At 42.6% G+C, this 22382-nt stretch overlaps 1 protein-coding gene across 1 annotated transcript in view; it reads right to left on the reverse strand.

Annotated features, from left to right (window-relative positions):
- SCGN (secretagogin, EF-hand calcium binding protein) overlaps positions 1 to 20791 on the reverse strand; it is a 38155-nt gene extending 17364 nt beyond the window's left edge. Inside the window, exons 1-6 of the mRNA XM_065885493.1 lie at positions 20607 to 20791; positions 19611 to 19681; positions 15478 to 15570; positions 11986 to 12075; positions 7506 to 7562; positions 7134 to 7211 (exon numbers count right to left, since the gene is read on the reverse strand). Of these exons, the coding sequence (XP_065741565.1) occupies positions 7134 to 7211; positions 7506 to 7562; positions 11986 to 12075; positions 15478 to 15570; positions 19611 to 19681; positions 20607 to 20688 (471 nt within the window). The 5' untranslated portion in view covers positions 20689 to 20791. The remainder of the gene's footprint in view (positions 1 to 7133; positions 7212 to 7505; positions 7563 to 11985; positions 12076 to 15477; positions 15571 to 19610; positions 19682 to 20606) is intronic.
- Positions 20792 to 22382: the final 1591 nt, after the last annotated feature.

Genomic DNA, 22382 nt, shown 5'->3' on the forward strand with positions numbered 1-22382 from the left:
AAGTAAGTTTCAACGTTATCTCCATGACCACTGAGTCAAAGAAACAGAACAATGTGTTAGAATATTGACAAACACTGAGAGAGGAGATGGGACTTCAGATAAATCTTGAAGGAGGGGCAACTTGAAAGGTACAGTTCACATCTACTGGGGTGAGGAAGATCACCAATGCAACAGGACTGTGGGGGAAGGTCAGAATGTCAGTTTTGGACGTGCTAAGTTTGAGAGGCTTATTGGGCATCCAAGTGGAGACACACATCCAAGTATATGCAGGCAGCTCAGAGAAGTGCCCTGAGCCAGAGATATAAATTGGAGGCAGTCACCTTTAGTTAGTATTTAAAACCATCAGACTGGTTGAGATCAACGGTAGAGTGAGGGTGGACGTGGAATAGAAGAGATTTCAAGACAGCCTGGTGGCGGAGGGGGGGATAAATTGGGAGACTGGGACTGACATATACACACTACTATATAAAAAATAGATAACTAATAAGAACCTACTATATAGCACAGGGAACTCTACTCAATACTCTATAATGGCCTATGTGGGAAAAGAATCTAAAAAAAGAGTGGATATATGTATATGTACAACTGATTCACTTTGCTGTACACCTGAAACTAACACAGCATTGTAAATCAACTAGACTCCAATAAAAATTAAATTAAAAAAGAAAAAAAGCACAGACATGTCTCGGGTTGGCCTGGATCAGAGACCTAGGGGGAAGGAAGCAGCTAGGAAGTCAGGTGCTTTAATCCAGGCATGAAGGGTGAGAGCTGGGACCAGGGTAGAGGCTGGGGGTATTCTCTTTGCCTGCCACATTCTCAGATTTTATGTTATTGTTTTACAGTAGTTCAAGTTCCATGCTCTAATTAGGGACATGCGCTTAATATCTCCCACATGTATCAGCTTACATTTTACAAAGCTCAGTATTACCAAATAATATTCTATTCAGACAGCCAGTCTTTCCCCCTGCCAGGTGTTGGCAGCATCTCTTAATTAGATGTCATAATTGGATTTTGTTAATAGTTTCCTTCCTTGTACAGAACATTAATTTCCAGTTTACATGAGACAAGGTCTGCAGACCTCAACTTTTCTCTTCTGATTGGATGTTCTGCCTTGACTCGTTGATTGTTACCTTTCAGACTGCTTTCAAGTGTGCCAATCCTTATTTGGGTCAATTTGAATTCATTAGTAGGTTACATCTCTTAAGTGAAGCATTTGATGCTAAACCTCAGAACCAAATCTTTAATGCAGTGCTGCTGTGACTGTGTCCATTGCTCGTTAAAAAGCCATTAAAGCAGCCGGTAAAGTGATTTCACACTTGGTGTATCACTTAGAGCTGGGATCCTAGGTTTTTCTCAGAATGTTGAGTTTCTAAAAGTCAGTATACCCAGAAGTCTCTAAGGAAATGTAAAGAGTCTTTAAAAAAACAAACAAACTGTAGTCCAGTTCCCATATCTGTTCATTGGAAAAGTATAAGTCGCCTTTACAATTTAAGAAAGAAAAATGAAATAGGTGGGCCAAAATCTCAGTAAACTCATCTAGTCTTGAGGGCAAACTCAGATCCTTGGGTGGAAACTCTTTCACTAGATTCCTCAACACTTACCTATCACCCCAGTACATAAAGAACCAGTGAGGGGCTACCTGGAGTTTAATTGATCATGGGCCTTCCTGGGACCATTTAGAGCAAAAATGAATACTTAACTGCACCACACGTGAGCAGCAGACCCCCAGGGTTTTAGCAATGAAACAGACACGTATGACAGGAGAAACAGGACAGTCTTGGTCGACTGTCATTTCTCAACCTCTAGATACTCAAAAGTTGGCTAAGACCGCTGGGATTCCCCTCAGCTACTTCACAGGACTCTAAGCTTCTGGATGCAAGCTCAAAGCCATCAAAGGTGTACATTGCCATTTCTTTTTTCATTTCATAGGTTTTCTTCAGCTCAGGGCATTCCATTGTAAGAGCTGCCAGCCTGAGGTTTCTTAAATGTAAACCGTAGAGCTGTGAAGAGAAGCGCTCTGGGCAACTAGGGCTGCGGGGCTGATGCATGATGGCAGAATTTCTTTTCAGCCCAGTACTGACTTTCTAAGCAGTCTACACTTCTCCTCCCTGCCTTCTCCTGCCTCTTATAATGGGATGTTTGACTGATGTGACCCCTGGGGCTTTATGCAGCCACAATTCACTCTTCTTCTTTTTCTCCCTTCCCCAGTTTAATCAGCGTTCCTTTTTTCTCCAGAACAATTTTGTGGAACCCTTTCTTGTTTCTTTCATTAATTTGTTTCCATTTTGGTGTTTAAGAAGTTGTCAGTTCTTAGGAGTATTTAGGGACTTCATGAGGAGAAAAATCCATTTTTCTGGGTAATAAATTCTGTTGTGGCTGTCAGAGCTCCTGTATTATCTTTTCTTTAAAAATACTAAGAGAGGGGCTTCCCTGGTGGCGCAGTGGTTGAGAGTCTGCCTGCCGATGCAGGGGACGCGGGTTGGTGCCCCGGTCCGGGAAGATCCCACATGCCGCAGAGCGGCTGGGCCCGTGAGCCATGGCTGCTGAGCCTGCGCGTCCGGAGCCTGTGCTCCGCAACGGGAGAGGCCACAGCAGTGAGAGGCCCGCGTACCGCAAAAAAAAAAAAAATACTAAGAGAATCCTAATCTCCTAACATGGCTTTGTCCTCACCTTGCTCTTCACTTTATTCATAGGGATTTGTGTCTCTTCTTGATCTCACAGAGCTCAGCCCTCCCTCTTTTGAAAGTTTCATTTTAATAATTTGACATTTAGACTTTCAGATGTGAATGTTATGGTTTGAATACAGTTTGAAGATGGATTTGGGTCTGAATTTCCACTCCGTCCTTATCATCTCTGACCTGTAATCCTCAGTTTTTTCATTTACAAAATAGGGGTTTAAAAATACTTATTTCATAAGGTTCATGTGAGAATCATAAGATGTTTGAAAAGTGCTTCACACAGGGCCCAGCACAGAAGGAACTCTCAATTATTAGGATTAAAATATTTAATACTAGAGCAAACACTGGCTACGTTTCAATGAAAATAAAGTACTGTGTGTACTCTTTTAAGGAGACATCTTTAAAAAAATTTAAGTTTAATTCTTTTCACCTACCTCTTTTTTTTAATTGAAGTATAGTTGATTTACAATGTTTCAGGTATACAACAAAGTGATTCAGTTATACATATGTGTGTGTGTGTATATATATTTTTCAGAGTCTTTCCCACTATAGGTTATTATAAGATATTAAATATAGTTCCCTGTGCTATACAGTAGGTCCTCGTTGTTTATCTATTATATCTATATATCTATATAGTAGTGTGTATCTGTTAATCCAAAATTCCTAATTTATCCCTCTCCTGGCCTTTCCCCTTTGTCCACCTACCTTTTCTTGTCCTGCCTTTGCTGAAGCTCTACAATTGCTGCTTCATTGCAGTCCATCTTATTTTTTTTAAAATCCAGAAAACTTTTCAAGAATCTTTTAATTCGATCTCAAGGTGAAATTGCTGTATTTAAGGGCTGAAAGGAAAATTGAACTCAATTCCTACTTATGGGTCGATACTGTAGGGCAGTGATGCACACAGTGGGGATGAAAGGGAGGGACCAGAGGGGATGTTTGCTCCCTTTCCCGTTCTTACCAAATTTCCTCCCAGTTGGAAGACTCCATAAGGTCAGAGACCGTATCTCCCTTGGTAGGTTCTCCCTAAATATTTGTTGAAGGAATGAACTCATATCTTTGTATGAACTAGCTTACCAGAGTACATTCTAACCTGACAGAGCAGCATTAAGAGAGTGGGGTTTTGGTGAGGGAGGGGATATTCTCGGTCACTTTGAGACCCTACCTCTCAGCCCAGAAAAACCATCTCAGACCCAACTTAAGAAAAGGAGCAGAGTAACGTGACTTGCAGATCCACAGGGGCATATACTAGGCTCGCCCTGCTCTGACTGTCCCTTCTCGATTTGCTCTGCTCTGTCTCCATGCCTCCAGCTCTAGCCCTCACTCCTGTCCCTCCTACCTCCCATCATCAGCTCGGGGCTCCCATCTCCCTGTCTGTCTCTGTCCCCTGGGCTCAGCACGGCTCCTACCCACTGCCTGGTTGGGATCCTTCTGGGTGACTCTTTGTGATGAAGGACCCCAGTGAGGGACATAAGGAGGGAGCTCAGCACTTCCAGGCTCCCTTTCTGGTTCTGCCCTGGAGGGTCTGGTTTTAAACAAGGAAAGAGAAAAAGGAGAATTTCGGAACGTGAAGCACTGCTTGAGGAAAGCTGCGACATGCAATATGCAGTATGCGAGGCACCTCAAGAGGGATCAAGAGTCGTGTTGGAGCTGGAGGGTCCCAAGGAACACAGACAAGGGAGGCAGGAGGGTCCCAAGAGCAAATTTTAGTCATATTGTTAAGGTTTATTCATAGCTGTTTATGAGGTAATAACTGAAAATTCAGTTCAGACAATTCGCATTAAGTAGCCCACTGTGTGCCAGGCTCCGTGGGAGGGCTGAGAACACAAAGATAAGATGCCACCTTGCCCTTGAGGAATCACAGCCTACTGGAATACAAGATCCATAGACAGTGGCAGTGCCATCCTTGACCCCCAGCTGCTCCATCAGGAAACCCTACTGATTCCGTCTTCAGACAGATCTAGTTCTCACCTCCTCTGCTACACGACCCTGGTCCAAGCTGCCATCCTCTCTCACCTGGATGGAGCAATGGCCTCTTAACAGGTCTTCCTGATTCCCTCCTTGCCCATTTCGGGCTCTTCTCAACACAGCAGCCAGGTCATGGCGTCCTCTGCTTCAAATCCTCCAGTGGCTCTCCATCTCCCTCCAACTAAAACCCCAAGTCCTCACAATGGCCCCAAAAGCCCAACCTGGTCTGGCCTACATCTCATCCTTGCTTACTCTGATCCAGCCACACTGGTCTCTTCCTGTTCCTGGAAATCCCCGGCACACCCCTGACCCAGGGACTCTGCTGGCTGCACCTTTGGCCCTTTCTCATGTTGCATCTTCTTGAAGGGCCTCCCCTGACCACCCTATTGAAAATTACACCTCCCCAAGCTCCCATCCTAGCTGCCCTGCTGGCACTGCCTGGTCTACTTTTCAGTTTTTTCCATCACACTATTACCCTCTATCATGAAATGTAATTTATTATTTATTGTGTTTATTGTTAGTGTCAGTCTCTCCTTTGTCTATTTCACTCACTGCTGAATCCTTGATGACTAGAATAGTGCCTGAGGCATAGCAGATATTTAAGGAATATTTGTGGAATGAGTTAAATGGATGACTGTGATGGGAAGACAGTGAAATACACAAGATACTATAGGGGCACAGAGGAGAGGCACTTGGATCCACTATAGAAGGTTATGGAAGATCTTCTAGGGCAAGATGACGTCTACCTAAATCTTGAAGGATGAGCAAGACCCAGGTGGAGAAAAGTAAGGAAAAAATAGCCAAGCTGTGTTAAAAAGTCAGAAAGCAGTGGCTTAGTATTCTAGTTGGAGGTGGAGGGAAGCCCCTCAGAGTCAAAGGTATTCAAAGAAATACTGGAAACATGCTGGAGATTCTAAATGCAAGCATTTCATTGTGTAGGGCCTGTCTTATACAATAATAAAATCAAGATAACAACAGCCAGTGCTAACATTGTTAAATCAATGTTGAAACAAATGCCCAACTGGAAGAATAATCTCCTTGTTATTCACTCCCCCAGGCAGTTTTCAGTCTAATTTCCTTTTTCAGATTATTCATTCTATTAGAGGGTTTCACTGGAACTTTCACTCTTTAGTGCTAAGTACCTATTTACTCAGGATTTCAAACAGCGTTTTGCATGCTATTACAACAAGTCAACATAGTAGAAAGCCAGATAATTTCCTTGATTGAGACCCTGGCCTGGGGTGTGACTCTGTCCTTGGCATCAGCTTTGCTCCTGTCCAGGCCATTTACAAGGTGTCATGGTCAAGAGCACATTCTTCCTTTCCGGGGCTGATGCCCTTGGCTGGAAGCAGCATTTGGAGTAGTCAGAGTACAGAGTGAGAGCCAGGAAGATGCAGGCTTGAAAGCCAGGAGAGTGCAACTTCCAGTGTAACTGGCGCCTTAGGCTAGGCAACTTAACCTTTCCCAGTTAATCTGATTTTTATAAAACGGGTCTAGGGATTCAACTTGGTGGTGACTTAGTCACTTACCCTTTCCAAGCCTCAATCATCAGATATACAAAGTAGCAGGAACAATGCCAGTGCTATAAAGGAGTTGTTAGAATTAATACGGTATTCGGAAACATCAATTAAAGGCCTAAATAGATGAACCTAGTGGTACACATTTTAACAGGGATCCATAAAACTCTTCTCAGTGATACGCTTCCGTGGCTGTTCACCAGAAGGTTCAGTAAGATGCGTCTACTCAAGAACTCTTTCTATAATAAGTGTAGCAATTGCACAAGTAATTGTAAATTACTTTTACAAGTAATTTGTAAAAAAAAAAAAAAAGTAAATTGACCTTTACGAGCAATTTCCTTGCTTGTTAATTAAGAAACCTACTGAGTTTGATTGGAATGAAGCACACATCTGGGGATGGGAAGGGGCTGGGGGGGGGGAGATAAATGGTAGAGAAGCCAGATCCAGTTCAATACCGAGTGTTGATTAGCACTGGGAGAAAAGCATCAAGTTAAGAACTGAAACAATATGAGGATGAGTTCACCAAAGGCAGCTTCTCCTACTTCACCATTTTCCAGGGAGCTTTGACGCTGATATAGTCCTGGGGTCATATGATGGCATGAGGGGCGAGTGACAACAAGGGCCACAACAACCACTACAGGAAGAGCTAACATGTACTGAACATTTATTATCCCCCTGATGCTCTGCAAAGTGCTTCATATGCATCCACTCACTTGCCCTCGCAGTAACTAGATACTATTAATCTCCATTTTTCAGATGAAGTAAATAAAGTTGAGAGCCTGGACTGTTTCTCAAGGCCATGGCTAAAGATGGCAGAGGTGGGACACACACCGCCCGTCTATCTGATTCCCAATTGCTCTAAATCAACTTGCTAAATGAGTAGAATCATCCACTGTACCAGACAATGTTTCTGGGTCCCGAGGAGGCAGCAGAGAAGCTGTCCTCACGGAGATCGCATTGCTCAGTTACTCACCATGGTGCCAGTATATTCTTCCAGCTTGGCCTCAGAAATGGCCTTTTTGTGGTGGCGGAAGAGGTCTCTGAGGAAGTTCTGTGACATCAAGAAAAGAGCTGCATTTTATCTAGTGAGCAAATAAATCTGAAAATCTCAAGAGGCTGTACTTTAAGAATTGTGATCCATTTGTTTTAGGAAGGAACTGAAATGCATTTAGCAAGCAATAAATCCAACATACAGTTTCTAAACATGAATCCGTTTTTTTAAGCAACAAATTCATATCCATGTTTCTTGGAAACACAGAACTCAATCTCATGATACACATATATCAAATTCCCAGCGATGAGCAAACCCGCCCTTCACCCAGACACAGCTCCTGGCAACACTTACACAGAGCTCAGCAGCTGATATAAAGCCACTGCTGTCAGCATCATATTTGCGCCAAATCTGAAATACACAAAAGCCATTCATCCATTTACCCTCAAATAATTTGGGGTCAACTTACGCTGCTGTCTACTATGGTTCAGCATCTGATAATAGTACTTACCTGGGTGCAACTAAGACTTTGCATGGAGAATTTTAGGCTTCCTTTGGTGACAGCTATTGTTTGGGCAGAACTCACTAGAAATGACTCACTGCATTCACTTGGAGCCACTTAGGAGGACCACAGTGCACTCACTGAAAGGGAGCTATGGAAAGTTCAAAATGGAAAGATATCAAGGGATGGCCTTCAGTGGGAGGCAATATGGCAAACCAAGAAATCTTCTTTGTACTAAATTCCTAAAACGCAGAGTACTCTAAATAACAACTCTTTACATACATAGCTCAGCTGGCAAGAAAGCGAGGGGACTTCTAAGAGGTCCAACATGATAGGAAAACACAAAACAGAAACCAGAGTCTATCCTAGGTACACCTACTGATCTCTGATAACTTAGCCTGTAGCTTTATCAGGAAACTGCACACAAGGTAGACAGGAGACAAATCGTGGGGCCACCCAAGGTGGGAAGTCAAACTGAGGCACCTACGTAAGACTAAAACCCAGAACAGCAATAACCTTAATGCAAAGGTGAACTTCCCCAAAATAAATTGCATGGCAGAAAGGGCCCCTAAGGAATCTTGCCTTTGTGGTCTTGGCTCCAGGTAAAGGGAATAAAACATCTCTGATAATTCCCAGTAGCAAGCCAACCCTTTCATTGGTTTAAGAACAGCATTCATGGGATTTCCCTGGCAGTCCAGTGGTTAAGACTCTGCGCTTCCAATGCAGGTGGCTCGGGTTCGATATCTGCTCGGGGAACTAAGGTCCCACGTGCTGTGCAGTGTGGCCAAAAACCAGCATTCATCCAGCTGAAGACACAGTTACTAAAACTGGAAGACAGAACAGCTGAATATTTTTAAGGAAACATTGAACTGCTTTCTTTAGTAAATGGTGTGATTTTGACCACCTCTGATTTTTCCATATCCAAGCCTCACAAGTTAACAAGTTTCCTAACTCCTATACAGAAGGAAAAAGTAGCATTAAGTATTTTTTTTTAATTGACAGATGTTTCATTGTTATAGAATGGGTTTCCTGAGTCATCAACTGCAGGGACCTTAATTCTAGATCACAACTAGGGTCCTGCCTGAATATCCTGCGGGGATAGTAGGAGATGCTGATACTTAGTGAGAAGTGTTCAGAAACATTGCCCCTTTCAGTCCCTGTCACCAACGTTTCTGCCTGAATCTAACCAGGCTTAGAAAATCAACTGGTTAAATGTGATTTATATCCTAACTTTAATGGTGTGACTATACCAGAGCTAAGAATGAGAATTTCAAATAACAAAAACATTTTAACCTGCTTTTTTATGCTGTTCTCCAAACATTTTCCATCTAAATTATCTTACAGTTTTACTGCAACTGAGCTATTGGTGGGCCAAAGATCTTTATGTGACTACTATATATGCCTGTCTTTAAAGAATGAAAGCAAAAAGGTTTCCAGGCAAACAAAAACAGAGTTTATTACCAACAGACTCTTGGTAAAGGATATACTCCAGGAAGGAAGAATACAAAGGAGGAAAATCTAAGATGAAGAAGGAATGATGTACAAACACAATGGGAAACGTGGGCAAATGGAAACATCTTGTTAGCATAAAATTTGTGGGATTAAAGAAAACAAGATAGAACTAATATTCTGGACAATGATGGCAAGTGAGCTGATAGCTAAAGTGTCTTAAGGTCCTGTAGTTCAGGGGGAATATAAAGACATTAAGGTAGGATTTCTTAAAAAATGTAGGAGAGTACATAGGTTATAACAAATTTAATTTTAAAAAAAGAATTCAAGAATCCAAAATATTTTTTTAATTGGGTAGAGAAAGAGAAAGCACTTCTTTACAGAAGAAATTGACAAACTAGAAGGGAGGGAGGAAAAATGGAGAAAGTTTTTAATTTTTTTTAAAGTTGGAAATGGCATTATGGAACCTTTCTTTTTCCCATTTCTCAAGATTATTCAAGCCTACACAGGCAGAACATTTTAATACTTTCTGCTGATTATAAAAGCAAGTCACATTTATTGTACGAAATTACTGAAATATAAAACACTACAATCTTCTGAAATTCCTACCCCAAGAAAGGGGGTGTTTCTATTATATATGTGACAAAATGAAGGGGAAGTCATATGACCTACACACTTGGGTAGTCTATTATTTTCATTTAAAATTTTCTGTGAGCATTCTTTTTTTTTTTTTTTTTTTTGGAGAGACTTTTTTTTTTTTTTATAAATTTATTTATTCATTTATTTATTTTTGGCTGTGTTGGGTCTTCGTTTCTGTGCGAGGGCTTTCTCTAGTTGTGGCAAGCGGGGGCCACTCTTCATCGCGGTGCGCGGGCCTCTCACTGTCGCGGCCTCTCTTGCTGCGGAGCACAGACTCCAGACGCGCAGAGCTCAGTATTTGTAGCTCACGGGCCCAGCTGCTCCGCGGCACGCGGGATCTTCCCAGACCAGGGCTTGAACCCGTGTCCCCTGCATTGGCAGGCAGACTCTCAACCACTGCGCCACCAGGGAAGCCCTGTGAGCATTCTTAAACACAACTAAAGTTATTTTGAAAATGTCATTTAAAATAATCTGTAAATAATGGAATAATGATTCGACACAATTGGAAAATACAGAAGTACAGAGAGCATGAAGATTATCCAGAATCTTACCCCTAAAAAACCCCAATATTTATCTAGTGTGTATTTACCCGTTGTCTTATTTACAAGGGTGTTAGGGTAAATAATTTTTTAAGCAGAGTTAAGATCATAACGCATATACAATTTTGTTTCCTAACACCATAATGCACTTCCTTCTTGTCATTAGATAGTCTTTGAAAACTTGATTTTCAGTGATGCATAAAGTTCCCCAATGGGGTTTTTCTCTCATGAATCTCCAGGGCCTAGAACAGTTTCTGGCATACTGCAGGGGCACATAAGTATGTGTGGAATGAATGAATTGTATGAATGTATCATAATTTACCTAATTTTTCTTTCATTGTTAAGCATTTATGTTATTTTCAGCTTTAACTATACTAAGTAACAGAAATATTTAATGTACATCATTGTGTAGAAAACTTGTCTGCATCTCTGATTATATCCTTAACACAGATGCTTGGAGAAGTAGAATTATTGAGTCAAGGGGTAAAGATTTTTCTAAATTAACTCTGGATTATGAAATTTTAAAGAAATCGCTTTCCGTAGAATTATCCCAGTGCGCGTGCCTGTCAGGATAGCATGAGCACCAGTCTCAGCGCTTGCTTGCCAGTGCTGTATCTTTTTGTTGATCCTCTTAAAATCCTTGCCACTTTGGAAAAGTTAGTTGTTTCTAATTTGCATTTCTTTGGTTACTGTTATATATCAATTTTCTATTCATATTTCTTCTGTGAATTGTCTACGCAAGTGCTTGCTCCATTTCTCATAACTTCCACTTGGCCAGAAGATAAATAAATTAGTGCACAAGGGTGCTAAGTTATTATCTCCTAAGTGGAGACCTGGTAAGTCTTTCAGGAATGGGGCCCTGGGTGCAGGAGCTGTCTTGAATCTGCCGCTCTGGCCTTGAAGACACCCTGCTCTGCCTTCCCTGGTCTTTTTTCACCCACAGACAGTAACACCTAGAGGCTGAAGGAGGAGATAAGAGGAGCCATTGATTCTGCCTTTTGGTTTTATTCTGGCACAGATTGCGAAGAGATGCCTGCTGGCTGGATCAGCCCTCTATTCAAAACTAGAATTAGTCGCCAACATTTAAAAATAAGTAGTTTCGGGCTTCCCTGGTGGCGCAGTGGTTGAGAGTCCGCCTGCCGATGCAGGGGACACGGGTTCGTGCCCCGGTCCGGGAAGATCCCACATGCCGCGGAGCGACTGGGCCCGTGAGCCGTGGCCGCTGAGCCTGTGCGTCTGGAGCCTGTGCTCCTCAACGGGAGAGGCCACAACAGTGACAGGCCTGCGTACCGCAAAAAAAAAAAGTAGTTTCCCATAGAGTCTAGATGCCTAGGCTGCATTCTCAGAAGGCAGCAGGTGGCTGGAGCTCACAGGACTCTAGGCTCTTGATGGGCATGTGCTCTCCAGGCTCCACAGCCCCCTCCCTACCCTCCCATTACATGCCTCAGGTACCTGCCGGGCCCCTCGTCTAAGCCTTCCTCTAGCCCAGGCTAAGGAGTTTGTCAGCTCAGGGGCAGCCCGGGTCAGCACACTGAGAGAGCACATTGGGGCTTGGGGCCAAAGTCCAGGCTCGACACAAGGGCTTTGCATGGTCTTGTCTTCTGTGGACAGCTCTCCCTTGGGGACTGGGCAGGAGTGGTGGCAGCCACAGCAGGTGGCTGGAATCCTGGCCTCATCCTCCATAGAGACACAACCAAATGCTTACCTGCATAAACTCCACACTGCTGTCCAAGGGGGTTTCCCGGCGAAAGAGCAGAAGAAAGTTTTCATCCTCGGGCAGGAACATGCAGGCAAGCTAAAGGAAAAGGGGGAAATAGCAGCTGGTGACACTGGCCGTTGCTCCGTGGGTAAAAGGCATCAAGGAACATATTAGAGGGCAGAAGGGCTTGGATCTCTCAGGATGGAGAGCCCAACACGTAGTTCCGCGCCCTTGATTGTCATTTTGGATTCATTGATTCTTTCAAGAAGTACTGCACCCTTCTAGGTATGAAACACTATGAGTATCTGTCTTCCATGAGCTTACAATCCAAAATAATAATCATCATCTTTATTATTATTTAATAATAAATGTGTTAGTGCTTAAAATGTTCCAGACCTTATTCTGAGAGGCTCCAATTTTATATTAACAACTCTATAATTATAGTAGAAAATAAAAATACCCAGTAATTTTTATGTGCCATGAATTGTTCTAGATATTTATATATGCTAACTCATTTAATCCTAACAAACTATAGGGTGCATAACACGTCATTATTATTATTTATTCGTTAAGGAAACTGGGCTTCACAGAGATAAGGAGCTTGCCAGCATTATGTAGTTAGGAAGTGGTGGAGTCAGGACCTCAACTAAGCCCACACTTTTAACCCCTGTGCTGTGCTGGTGAGATGCTGTCTGTACAGATCACTTCGGTGCCATACACAAAATCAGGAATGATTGCTGTCCGGCTTGATTCTTGAGTTGGCTATGGTATATATTCTTTTATATTATTAGCACCTGTATGATACTTTCAAAGTTGGTTCACTTGTGGTAAATTTAACCATCCAGCCATCTATATGAGCACCAGTTCTACTGACTGACTTCCCTTGCTCCCATGAACAAAGGTAACATGTCTTCCCCTATGTGATGGTAATACTTGTCTCAGCTCATAGGCACGTTTGGCTGCGTTCTTTGCCAAACCTATGGTATTTCAGTGTATACTGTCTCCTCTCTGAATTGTCCCCCATAAACAATGGCCATTTCTTCTATAACCATAGTTCTCCCAGCATCTTGTTCACTGCTACAGAGGTAGTCCAGAGCAAAGGCTTCTGCTAGGTTGTAGGAATGATTAGCCCACACTTCCGTTCATATTCTCTAGTTGGATGTAGGTCAGCTCAAGGGCACATCGCGTTAATAACAGCTGCCATATGTTGAATACCTACTACGTGGCAGGCACTGGCAATGTGCTTTTCATCTATCATCTCATTAAATTCTCACACCAATCCTTCAGGTAAATATAAGTATTGGCATTTTAATACGAATGGGAGGCAGCACAAAGCAGTATGTGGTTGGCTTTAGTGTGGATCCTTCCTTCTCCGTATTCACCTATTATTTGATCTTGGAAATGTAATTCATACCTCTGTGCCTCAATTTCCTCGTTTGTAAAATGGAGATAATAATATTTATATCCTGGTGCTTATGTGAAGACTAAAAGTCAGGTGAGGCACTATTTATAAACTGTTTAGCAAAGTCCCTGGTACCCATTAAAAATTTAGTCCGTGGTAACTGCTCTGTGGATGAAGATGATGAACTTGAGGCTCAGAGACATGAAATCACTTGGCCAAGGTTTCATATTTCACCTGTCGACTTTGTGTTTTTCCTACCCACCACACAAGGTGAGCTGCGAGCTGCTCTTCAGGACTAAGTGTGTTTTCGCATGGGGTGGCACAGGCTGAGAAACCAAATTAAAATGTAATTCACCAGCCCTAAGTCTCTAGAACGCACTCCGTCTTCAGTTTGACCAGAGTGGCACAGAGGAGCCCTGGACAAATCAAGTGCACAGATCATCCCCAAGCTTCACTTTGGCTCTTAGATGCGACTCCTTTCCCATTGTGTTTTGTGCCAAAATAGCTCAAATGTGTGCAGGTGAGCTGATTTTATGTCACAAGTACCTGTAATTGGAGTAAGAGAAACGGCCGGTGGTATAGCAGGAGACAGTAGGAGAGACCTTGCTACTCTTTACACTCACAGACTCATGAGGTTTTAAGGGGACCAAAGCAGTCCTATACCATCAGCTTCTCTACAGACAACCTCAGTTATGCTCATTGGCAGGACTCCATGACAGAATGGTTGGCACGGATGCCAAAGTTTTTGCCAAGTTCCCAATTGCTTCAGGAAGGTCTACCAGTAATTGGTAAGATAATGGCATAGTTTTTCATTATTCACCATGTTTCATTCATTTATTATTAAGTTAACAAATATTTATTGAGCGCCACTATACGCTATGTTCCGTTCTATGGGCTAGAGAATGTAACTGTGAACATGTAATTATGAATAATTTGGTATTTCTACCTTGATGCTTACAATTACTTTTCCATTAATCAATACACTGATACATTTACATCAATTATAGTGCAATTATTGGTTATATAAATAATTTTTGCCTTTTAGTGAAAACTTTGGAAACAGCTACACTCATAAATCTGGAGTTTAGCTTAGTAGTTTTCTGAAAAGGCAGCCTCCTGGTGTGAACACGTCTATTTTTTTATAAGAAGACATAATCTTGCCTTGTTATCATAACTTTTTGAAGAGAAATTACTATTTTCACCAACAATATTGACTAAGTATGACATCATTAAGAGACTAGCTCTTCAGGTTTCAGGTCATATGTCTAGCAGGCAGTTTTGTCTATGAAATAAATATCTTACTTTCATAGCAGCTCATTTTTATGTATGGACTTATAACTCTATAGAATAAACCTGTATAGATTCATACCTATAAGTGGGTTACAACTTAATCCAGTGCCACTTACTGGCCATACGGTGCTAGGAAAGTAACTTAGTTTCCTCATCAGTAAAATAGAGCTAATGTTCCATGTCCATCTTCTATAGCTACTGTGGGGATAAAGTGACATAATATGTGTGGAAATCCTTTCTAAACTGGAAGCCTTTTTGTAACTGGAAGGAAAAATTATCAGGTTAAAGATAGACTGTGCCTGGCACTGCATGTCTAACACAGTTCCTTGCTTCAGTAGGTACTTAATAAGTGTGGCTTGAGTTGAAGTAGAGGCGGCTGCTTTCTGTTTTGTTTTTAATGATGTTCATGGACTGATCTTTCCAATCTCCATTGGGAACTGATACTGAACTTTAAACTCATTTATTGTCAGTACGTTTTCTCTTATGTCAAGGTTGAATGTGAACAGGACACTGTGGAAGGAGACAAATATTAGATCAAGTAACTGAAAAGCCTCCAGCATATCAATTCCCCAATTATAAAATAAGTATAAATATTGATTGACCTAAATAAAATGATGGAAGCATCATATACTCTTTGTTATTAAGCTGATGAAAAAGGAAAAGTGAGTACTTCAGAAATGTTATGTAACCCAGCTGCCTTGCAGAGGGTTCTAATTTTCCAATCAAATGTAAAACTTTCATTATCCTTCAGAGAAAATTATAGCCCAAGGAGGTACAGTCAAGAAAGTTACAGTCATAAAAGGTACCTCTTTCATCTGTATGCGACCGTCTTTAGAGACATTGTGGGCAGCCGTAAATTGTTCTTTCATCTTCTGCACATTTTCTTCCATGACTGCATCCTGCAGTGGGCCAGACAGAACCACATTAAAGCCACTGAGATTCCAAAAGTGTAGTTAGGATATCAAATATTCAGAGCACATAGCCTGATAATTACGTTAGTCTAACCTGGAAAGTAAGTTACTTAGCCACTGAAAGTGATCCTACCAAGTTGCACACCAGAGAGAGAGAGAGAGATGGAGATTTCTTAAACAAATAACCACTAATCAGAATCCTAACTAGGTAAGACTTGTAGCTAGTGAGCTCCTGAAGTATGAATGAAGAGAAGCTTAGAGACTAGACTATTGATAGAATGCATTTGAACATCATTCTATATTTGGTTGTGACAAAAGATTGTCTTATAATGAACATATAAACTTTCTTCCCAAGAACTCAGAGGGTTTTTTTTATTCTTTTCTGATTGAAAAGTCTAGCTCTTCTGGGTCCCCAGTTTGCTAGAGTTTATTCTTTTAATCTTGGTCTCACCAAGGAAAAGAATAATTAGGGGAAAATAATTAAAGAGGAAACCAAAGAAATAGTCATTGAACTACTGAAGACGTCACATATCTCTTCCTTGTACAGCCTTTTCCATTAAATTGTTCTTCACCCGTGGACGGCAGGGTTATTACAAAGAAAGGTGACAGGTATAATCAACAATGGGGCCGAGAGGCACAGATACTCTCAAACAGTGCCGTATTCCTAGACTTCAGACTAGATCAGTTATACTAAATTTATTCTCCCTAATACTACTACACTATCCCTGCCAACCAGGTTTCCTCATTTGACACTCCACTAAGTATCGAGAAATCAGCCTCTTTAGTCTTGGCGCCATAGATTGTGTGTCCTGTATGAGTGTGTACGTGTATCATACAGGAAAATCACAATGGAAATCACGCAAGAAAGTGGGTCTTCACTTTGAATTTCAGCTCGGCCTTCGACCTTTAGTTTGAAGGCACAGAAACTTGACTTCCGTCCTCTCAGACCTCTAACTCCAAAGTCCATGATTATCCCTTGGACCTAAAGCAAAAGAGTCTAGGGCTCCCTCTGTTGTAATTTCCCATCAGCACCAACCCTGCTCGCCTTGTCTGAGACTCTAGGCCCCAGCAGGGTATTTATCATCTCTGAAGCATTGAAACAGGCCCAGGATGTGCTACAATCTGTACGTGAAGAATGCATACACAGCCCCAGAAAGCAATGCTATGCAAGAGACTGGCTAGATCTGGACCTGGTTCAGAGGCCAGTTCTGCGTATTTGAAAAGACGAAAGGCGGAGATAAGAGGGGGGTGAGTAACAGAAGCAGCAAGGGCAGCCGATGGTTCCATTAGGTCAATCCCCTCAGAGGCTGTGAGGACCAGGTAATTACAAGCAGGCCGGCTGCTCTCCAAGGTTGACTAGCAGGCAGCTTGCTGTTAGAAATCTTCAAATTCCTTCCCCCAAGGTCTCTGTGACTCGCTAATCAGGGGAGGAAAGTAGAGCTATTCAGGCCTCTGATGAACTGCTTGTCACACTTAAACACCAGAGTGAGGGGCAGCCTGGTCACGGAGGCCCCTCTGCTGCTGCTTCTGTACTCAGTGGGGCGTCACTGATTAAAAGTAGGTGTCACAAGTGGTGATTATCCCTCCGCTGAGAGGGACGTGTCCTCTTGTTAAGGACATACATAAGGCCTATTCATTTCTCAGCAGGAAAAAAAGTCCAGAATTAGGAACAGTTTCCTTAATCATACTTGTCCCGGTATCACGGAACGCCCAGTGAAGGAGTCTGTAACTATGTTCCCTGGGGTAATGCCTCAGCATTTTGAAAGGAAACAATGGCAGGTGACAGCATTTCTGATTAACAGTTTAAACAGCTTATCCCCTGGCTCCAAAACCTCTCTCCTTTGCCAAGTGCTGAGGAGAGGTACCTGGGGCTACAGCCACAACTCAGCAGGACTGGCCTAATTATATTACAGTCCCCTGTCTGATAGGTAATCACTGTTCCTGGAGGGAACAGAGTGAAAGAAGATGCAGTGCGACTCAGGGTGCTTTTAAAATGCAAGACCCCAGACAGACCCCCAAATGTACTGAAATACCCAAGAGGTGGGACCTGGGGCTTTGCATTTTAACACAGTTAATTCTTAGGCACACCAAAATTTTATTTTCACTGGCCTAAGGACTCTGCAGCTTTCCAACCCCTTCGCCTCTGGACTCAGGAATGCCTGCACTGAACACAGTTGCACAGCAGACTGGTGAGTCATTTGTTGTTTCCTTTCCTCCAAGGACCATGCCTGTCCATGTGTGAGAAGGTGAGGCCATGGGCCAGATCTGAGGGAGGGGTGATGACAAGATCAGGCAAGCTACGGGAGATGGCATCCACCTTCTCCCTCACTAATGGGAACGATGCCTTTGAAGTCAGCCCAAGCCCCAGAAGAAGGCAGCTCTCAGTGTCCTCAGTCTAGAGCAGACCCCAGAGTTTGAGTAGCCCTACCCCTCATTCCATGACTGAAAATTAGACACTTTCAGTTTCAATAGTGACAGCAACTTCTCTCCTCCTTTAAATCACTAAAGCAAGGAGCTTTCTGAAAAGGCGTGAAGTTCCAAGTCTCTGGGGTTTAGTTTCTGACCATCCAGTTTATTGCAAGACTTTGAATGGTTTTGCCTCCGTCTTTTTGTTTTCCTCAAATACTCCTGTCATGTTTGACAAAATGGCGTCAGACCCATGGGTTCTGGAATGACACAAGCCTTTGCATTTACAGTAGTAAGTGGCAGCAAAGCAGAGAAAGAGAGAGAGATAAGGGAAGGAAAGAGAAAAGGAGAGGAGAGAAACTGATAAAAGAAATGAAGGGCAAAGAGAGATAGGAAAGAGAAGAAAAGAGAGGAGTGACAATGAGAGAGCTTGAGAAACAGACTGAAGATAGAAAGCAGGAGAAACAGAGACAGGAGAGGGACAAAGACAGATGGAGAGACATGAGAAACAGCTGAGAGAGAGAGAGACAGAAGTCACAGAGAAAGTCAAGGGATGATGGGAAAAAAAAAAGATGATGGGAGAGGAGAGCCATGAAACACAGAATGAGAAACAGAAATGGGCAGAAACATAAGAGAAAGAGGTCAGAAGAGAGATAGAAAACGAGAGGCAGATGGACTGCGGGCGAGAGAGGGTGACTACGAGTTCTGTGTGTGGCTGTTAGAGGCAGATGGCAGCCTCTCTTATTCTGAGCTGACTGCCCTTCCCCCAGAAACGTCCCCAAGCTGCTTGTTCTCCGCACTGGGCTCCTACGTGAAAGTGTGATGCACTCCAGTATTCTTCCATGTAACCAACTATGCCTGAGGATAAGCTGTGGCGAAATTCGTTTTAAACACTATTGTCTCCAGAGCTACTCCTCTTACTCCTCTTACCATGTATCCCCTGATGGAGTCTTTACCAGGTTATCCCAGCCCCAGGCTTGTGCGTCTATGTGTGCATTTTTCCTCTGCTTTGGTACAGGGCTCATCAAAAGGTAATCTGCATCTCTCAAGGCCAGATTTACCGTCAGGGAGGGATATGGACACTGGATGGATTGGTTTACATTTATACTTGGGCTCTGGGAATGTTTATTATTTTCTGGTTTGCCATTTCCTAAGTAATTTGTAACCTTTCTAACAAAATGAAAAATGCTTTTGAATGGTTTGTTTGTGGTTTGCTATCCAAGTAATATTAAAGGCACTAAACGCCCAGAGCCTCAAAAGCTCTTAACATCTTTTCCACCTTTCTGAGCAAAGTGAGCTACCTTATCTCTAGGTTTAAATCCATTAGCAGAGACATAACCAAGGAGACGTTCAAAACAGTGTTATTTGAAGCTACAGTTAAAATCTCTGAGTGGATGACAAATGTCACACTAAAAGTCAGTGACCAGCATGTCAAATGCTACAGCTGAACCTCATAAAACCTACCTAAATCCCTCTATGCTGCTAGGAGAGGGAGAAAAATTACATGCAAGGAAGAAAAGAGGTCAGATGCGATTAATAGGTACAAATCAACATAAGACTTGGATGCTTTTTAGAATTCACTAAGAGAACATAAATTAATGCTTAGTGGCACAAGTACTTACATCAGTACAAAATTTCGGCAACATGTGGTAAAAGAAAGCATCCAGCTCCTTCTCTTCTATGTAACCTTTTTCTAAATGCAAGAAGGTATCCATAAATAATAGTCACTTACACAGAATAACGTGTGACATTTAGTATTTAACACTTAACATCTAAATTTGTTTTTAATCTCAAATTTGCAAAATCCCCATGGACACTATCTATTGTAACTCTAAAGAAGTGCTAGTATCTACCTCTAGATGACATGGATACGAATAGCAAATACACATTTGAGAGTCAATGCTTTGTGCTGTGGTTTGTACAAATAGTGGGGAAAGGAAAGCTATTTATACATGAATTTTAATCCACAAATAAACATGAGTTTTAGAATAAACTCTAACCCAAGGATTTTGCAGTCTTGGAAAAATTTAAGAGATGTAAGTATTGAATCTTAGTTTGCAAGGTTAAAGTGCACACTTTAGATATTTCCTTTATGTTTCTTTTTTTAATGAAGACAAAGCAAATGTAAGTAGTTCTTTTCAAGTAGTTTTTTGGGGAGTGAGGGTAGTGTCTTTTTGAAAGCTGATAAAATTCACCCTCTCTTTGAGAGACTGGGGGTTACACAACAAAGTCATTGAGTAAAAATGAGCATTTGAGTAAAAATGTCATAGAGGGCTGACTTCAGATACCCGAGTGTCAGCCCACAAGCCTCTAATATATAAAATATTTGTCATTATATATACGGTATATCACTACACACACACACACACACACACACACACACACACACGTTGGGGGGTTGGGGCCGGGGTGTAATTTCAGGTCCCTCCTCCCACCCTGAACGTTCACAAGGTATCAAGAAGTGTAGCTCCAGTATACCAAACGTCTGTTAGGTATACTGCGTTAGGTATATTGCATTAACAGCGCTGGAAGACAACTTTCTGCAGGGAAAGACGTATGGGGAAGAGGAAGCTCTAGGTCCTTTCAGCAAGGCTGTACAGGTGGCTTGTTTTACTCACCCTCCGAGTCAAAGCTCTGCCAGACCTGCCAGAAGCCAGCGGCGTCCGAGTGCCCCTGAGTCGGTTCGCGGGTGCTGTCCATGGTATTGACAACGAAGCGCAGGCACCGGCCGGCAAGAAACACCTAGAGAACTTTGATAAGGACTCCTTTACGGTATCTTCGGACACTCTTGCCAGCTTCTTTCGCCCTCTGATTTCCTTTGAGCACCAGTCTGAGGGGCGGGCACGGGGGCAGCTGGCGAGGCAGCTGCTGGCGCCTTAGCGTCGCTGTGCCGTCCCCAGGGCCCCACCGCGGACTCTCGGGGAAACCAGCTGCTGGGAATCCGCCCTGCTCAGGCGCGTCGTCCCTGACCCGCCCCGCGTGCGCTGTCTGTCCTGGGCACATCCAGCGGGGAGCTCTTGTCTGCCTCAGCGCCGTGGGGAAGTGGGGGAGAAAGGATCTGTCTCCAGGCGGTCATGGTTCACTCTTCTTGCCCTTTAACCTGTTTGTCAGACTCGGAGAAAGTATCCCCCTTATGTTTCACTCACCTTCCAAACGTGTCTCAAGGGGTTTTCTAGAGACAGCTCCCCCATTCAGAGGGTTGGAAGGGTGTCAGTGTTAGGATCCTTTGGCCTGATGATTTAGAAATGTCGTGTGTGGGGAGGGTGGGTGTGAGGAGGAGAGGAGTGATAGCGCTGGGGTGAGAAAGAGGTTACCAGTAAGCAAGGAGTCAGCAGGGCGATTACTGAGCTCTGATTGTAGAGGGCATGCACGTTGCAGAGCTATAATGCACTATAAGGACTTGCATCTAAATAGAGATTCTGCAGACCACAGATTCTATGGTCTAAATCAGGCTATTAAGATGCTGAAGGAAGTTCATACTGTGCCACGCTCTTCCAGGAAAGGATTGTCTAGGGGGAGACATGGTAGCCGACTGCAGAGTTCTTAGTAGAAGTTTAGATGGTTGTGTTTGGCTCCTGAGAACCACACTAAGACCAGAGGAAAAACCATTTGGAAGAACACAGAGCTCTCGTGATCAGAATTGTTCATAACTTGACTGGATGTTTTGTGAAATAGTAAGCTGAGTGATACTGATGGCTTCTGACCATGTGCTTAGAACCTTTTGTTGAGGAATCTATAGAAGGAGCTTGGGCAATAGGAGAGTTGGACCAAATATCGATCTTTATGGCACTCTAATGCTGATATTAACATTTAATATTATTTTTTAAAAGCACATGTACATAAGCCACCTAAATTAGAGTATTTAAAAGAACATGACACTAATGGTCAGACAGTCCCAGGTTAGGATCCCAGCTCCATCACTTACTAGCTTCGTGACCTCCATCATTAGTTCTCATCTCTAAGTCTCGGTTTTCTCAACTGTAGAATGAGGATTATAATAGCTTTGGAGAGTTGCTGTGAGGACCAAAGCCACTCTCAACAGTGCACAATAAATTGTAATTGTTGTGGTCTTGTAGAGGATAAGAGGTGACTATATTATAAAAAAAAAAAAAGTTTAGAGAAAAAAACCAAAGTCTGAGAAACTGTCACAGCCGAGAGACGTCCAAGAAGACATGATTAAGTGAAACATTGAAACATTGTATCCTGGTGGTATCCTAGAGCAGAAAAAGGACATTAGGCAAAAACTAAGAAAATTTGAATAAAAAAGGACTTTAGGTAATAATAATAATAAATTATGTAGAAGCAAACAGGTCTGGGCTTAGGGCCAGCTTTGCCTCTTACTAGCTGTGACATTAGTCAAGTTACTCAAAAGAAGCCTCACTTTCTTTACCTGT

This window comes from Phocoena phocoena, chromosome 10 (genome assembly GCF_963924675.1).
Source record: "Phocoena phocoena chromosome 10, mPhoPho1.1, whole genome shotgun sequence".
Classification (NCBI taxonomy): domain Eukaryota; kingdom Metazoa; phylum Chordata; class Mammalia; order Artiodactyla; family Phocoenidae; genus Phocoena; species Phocoena phocoena.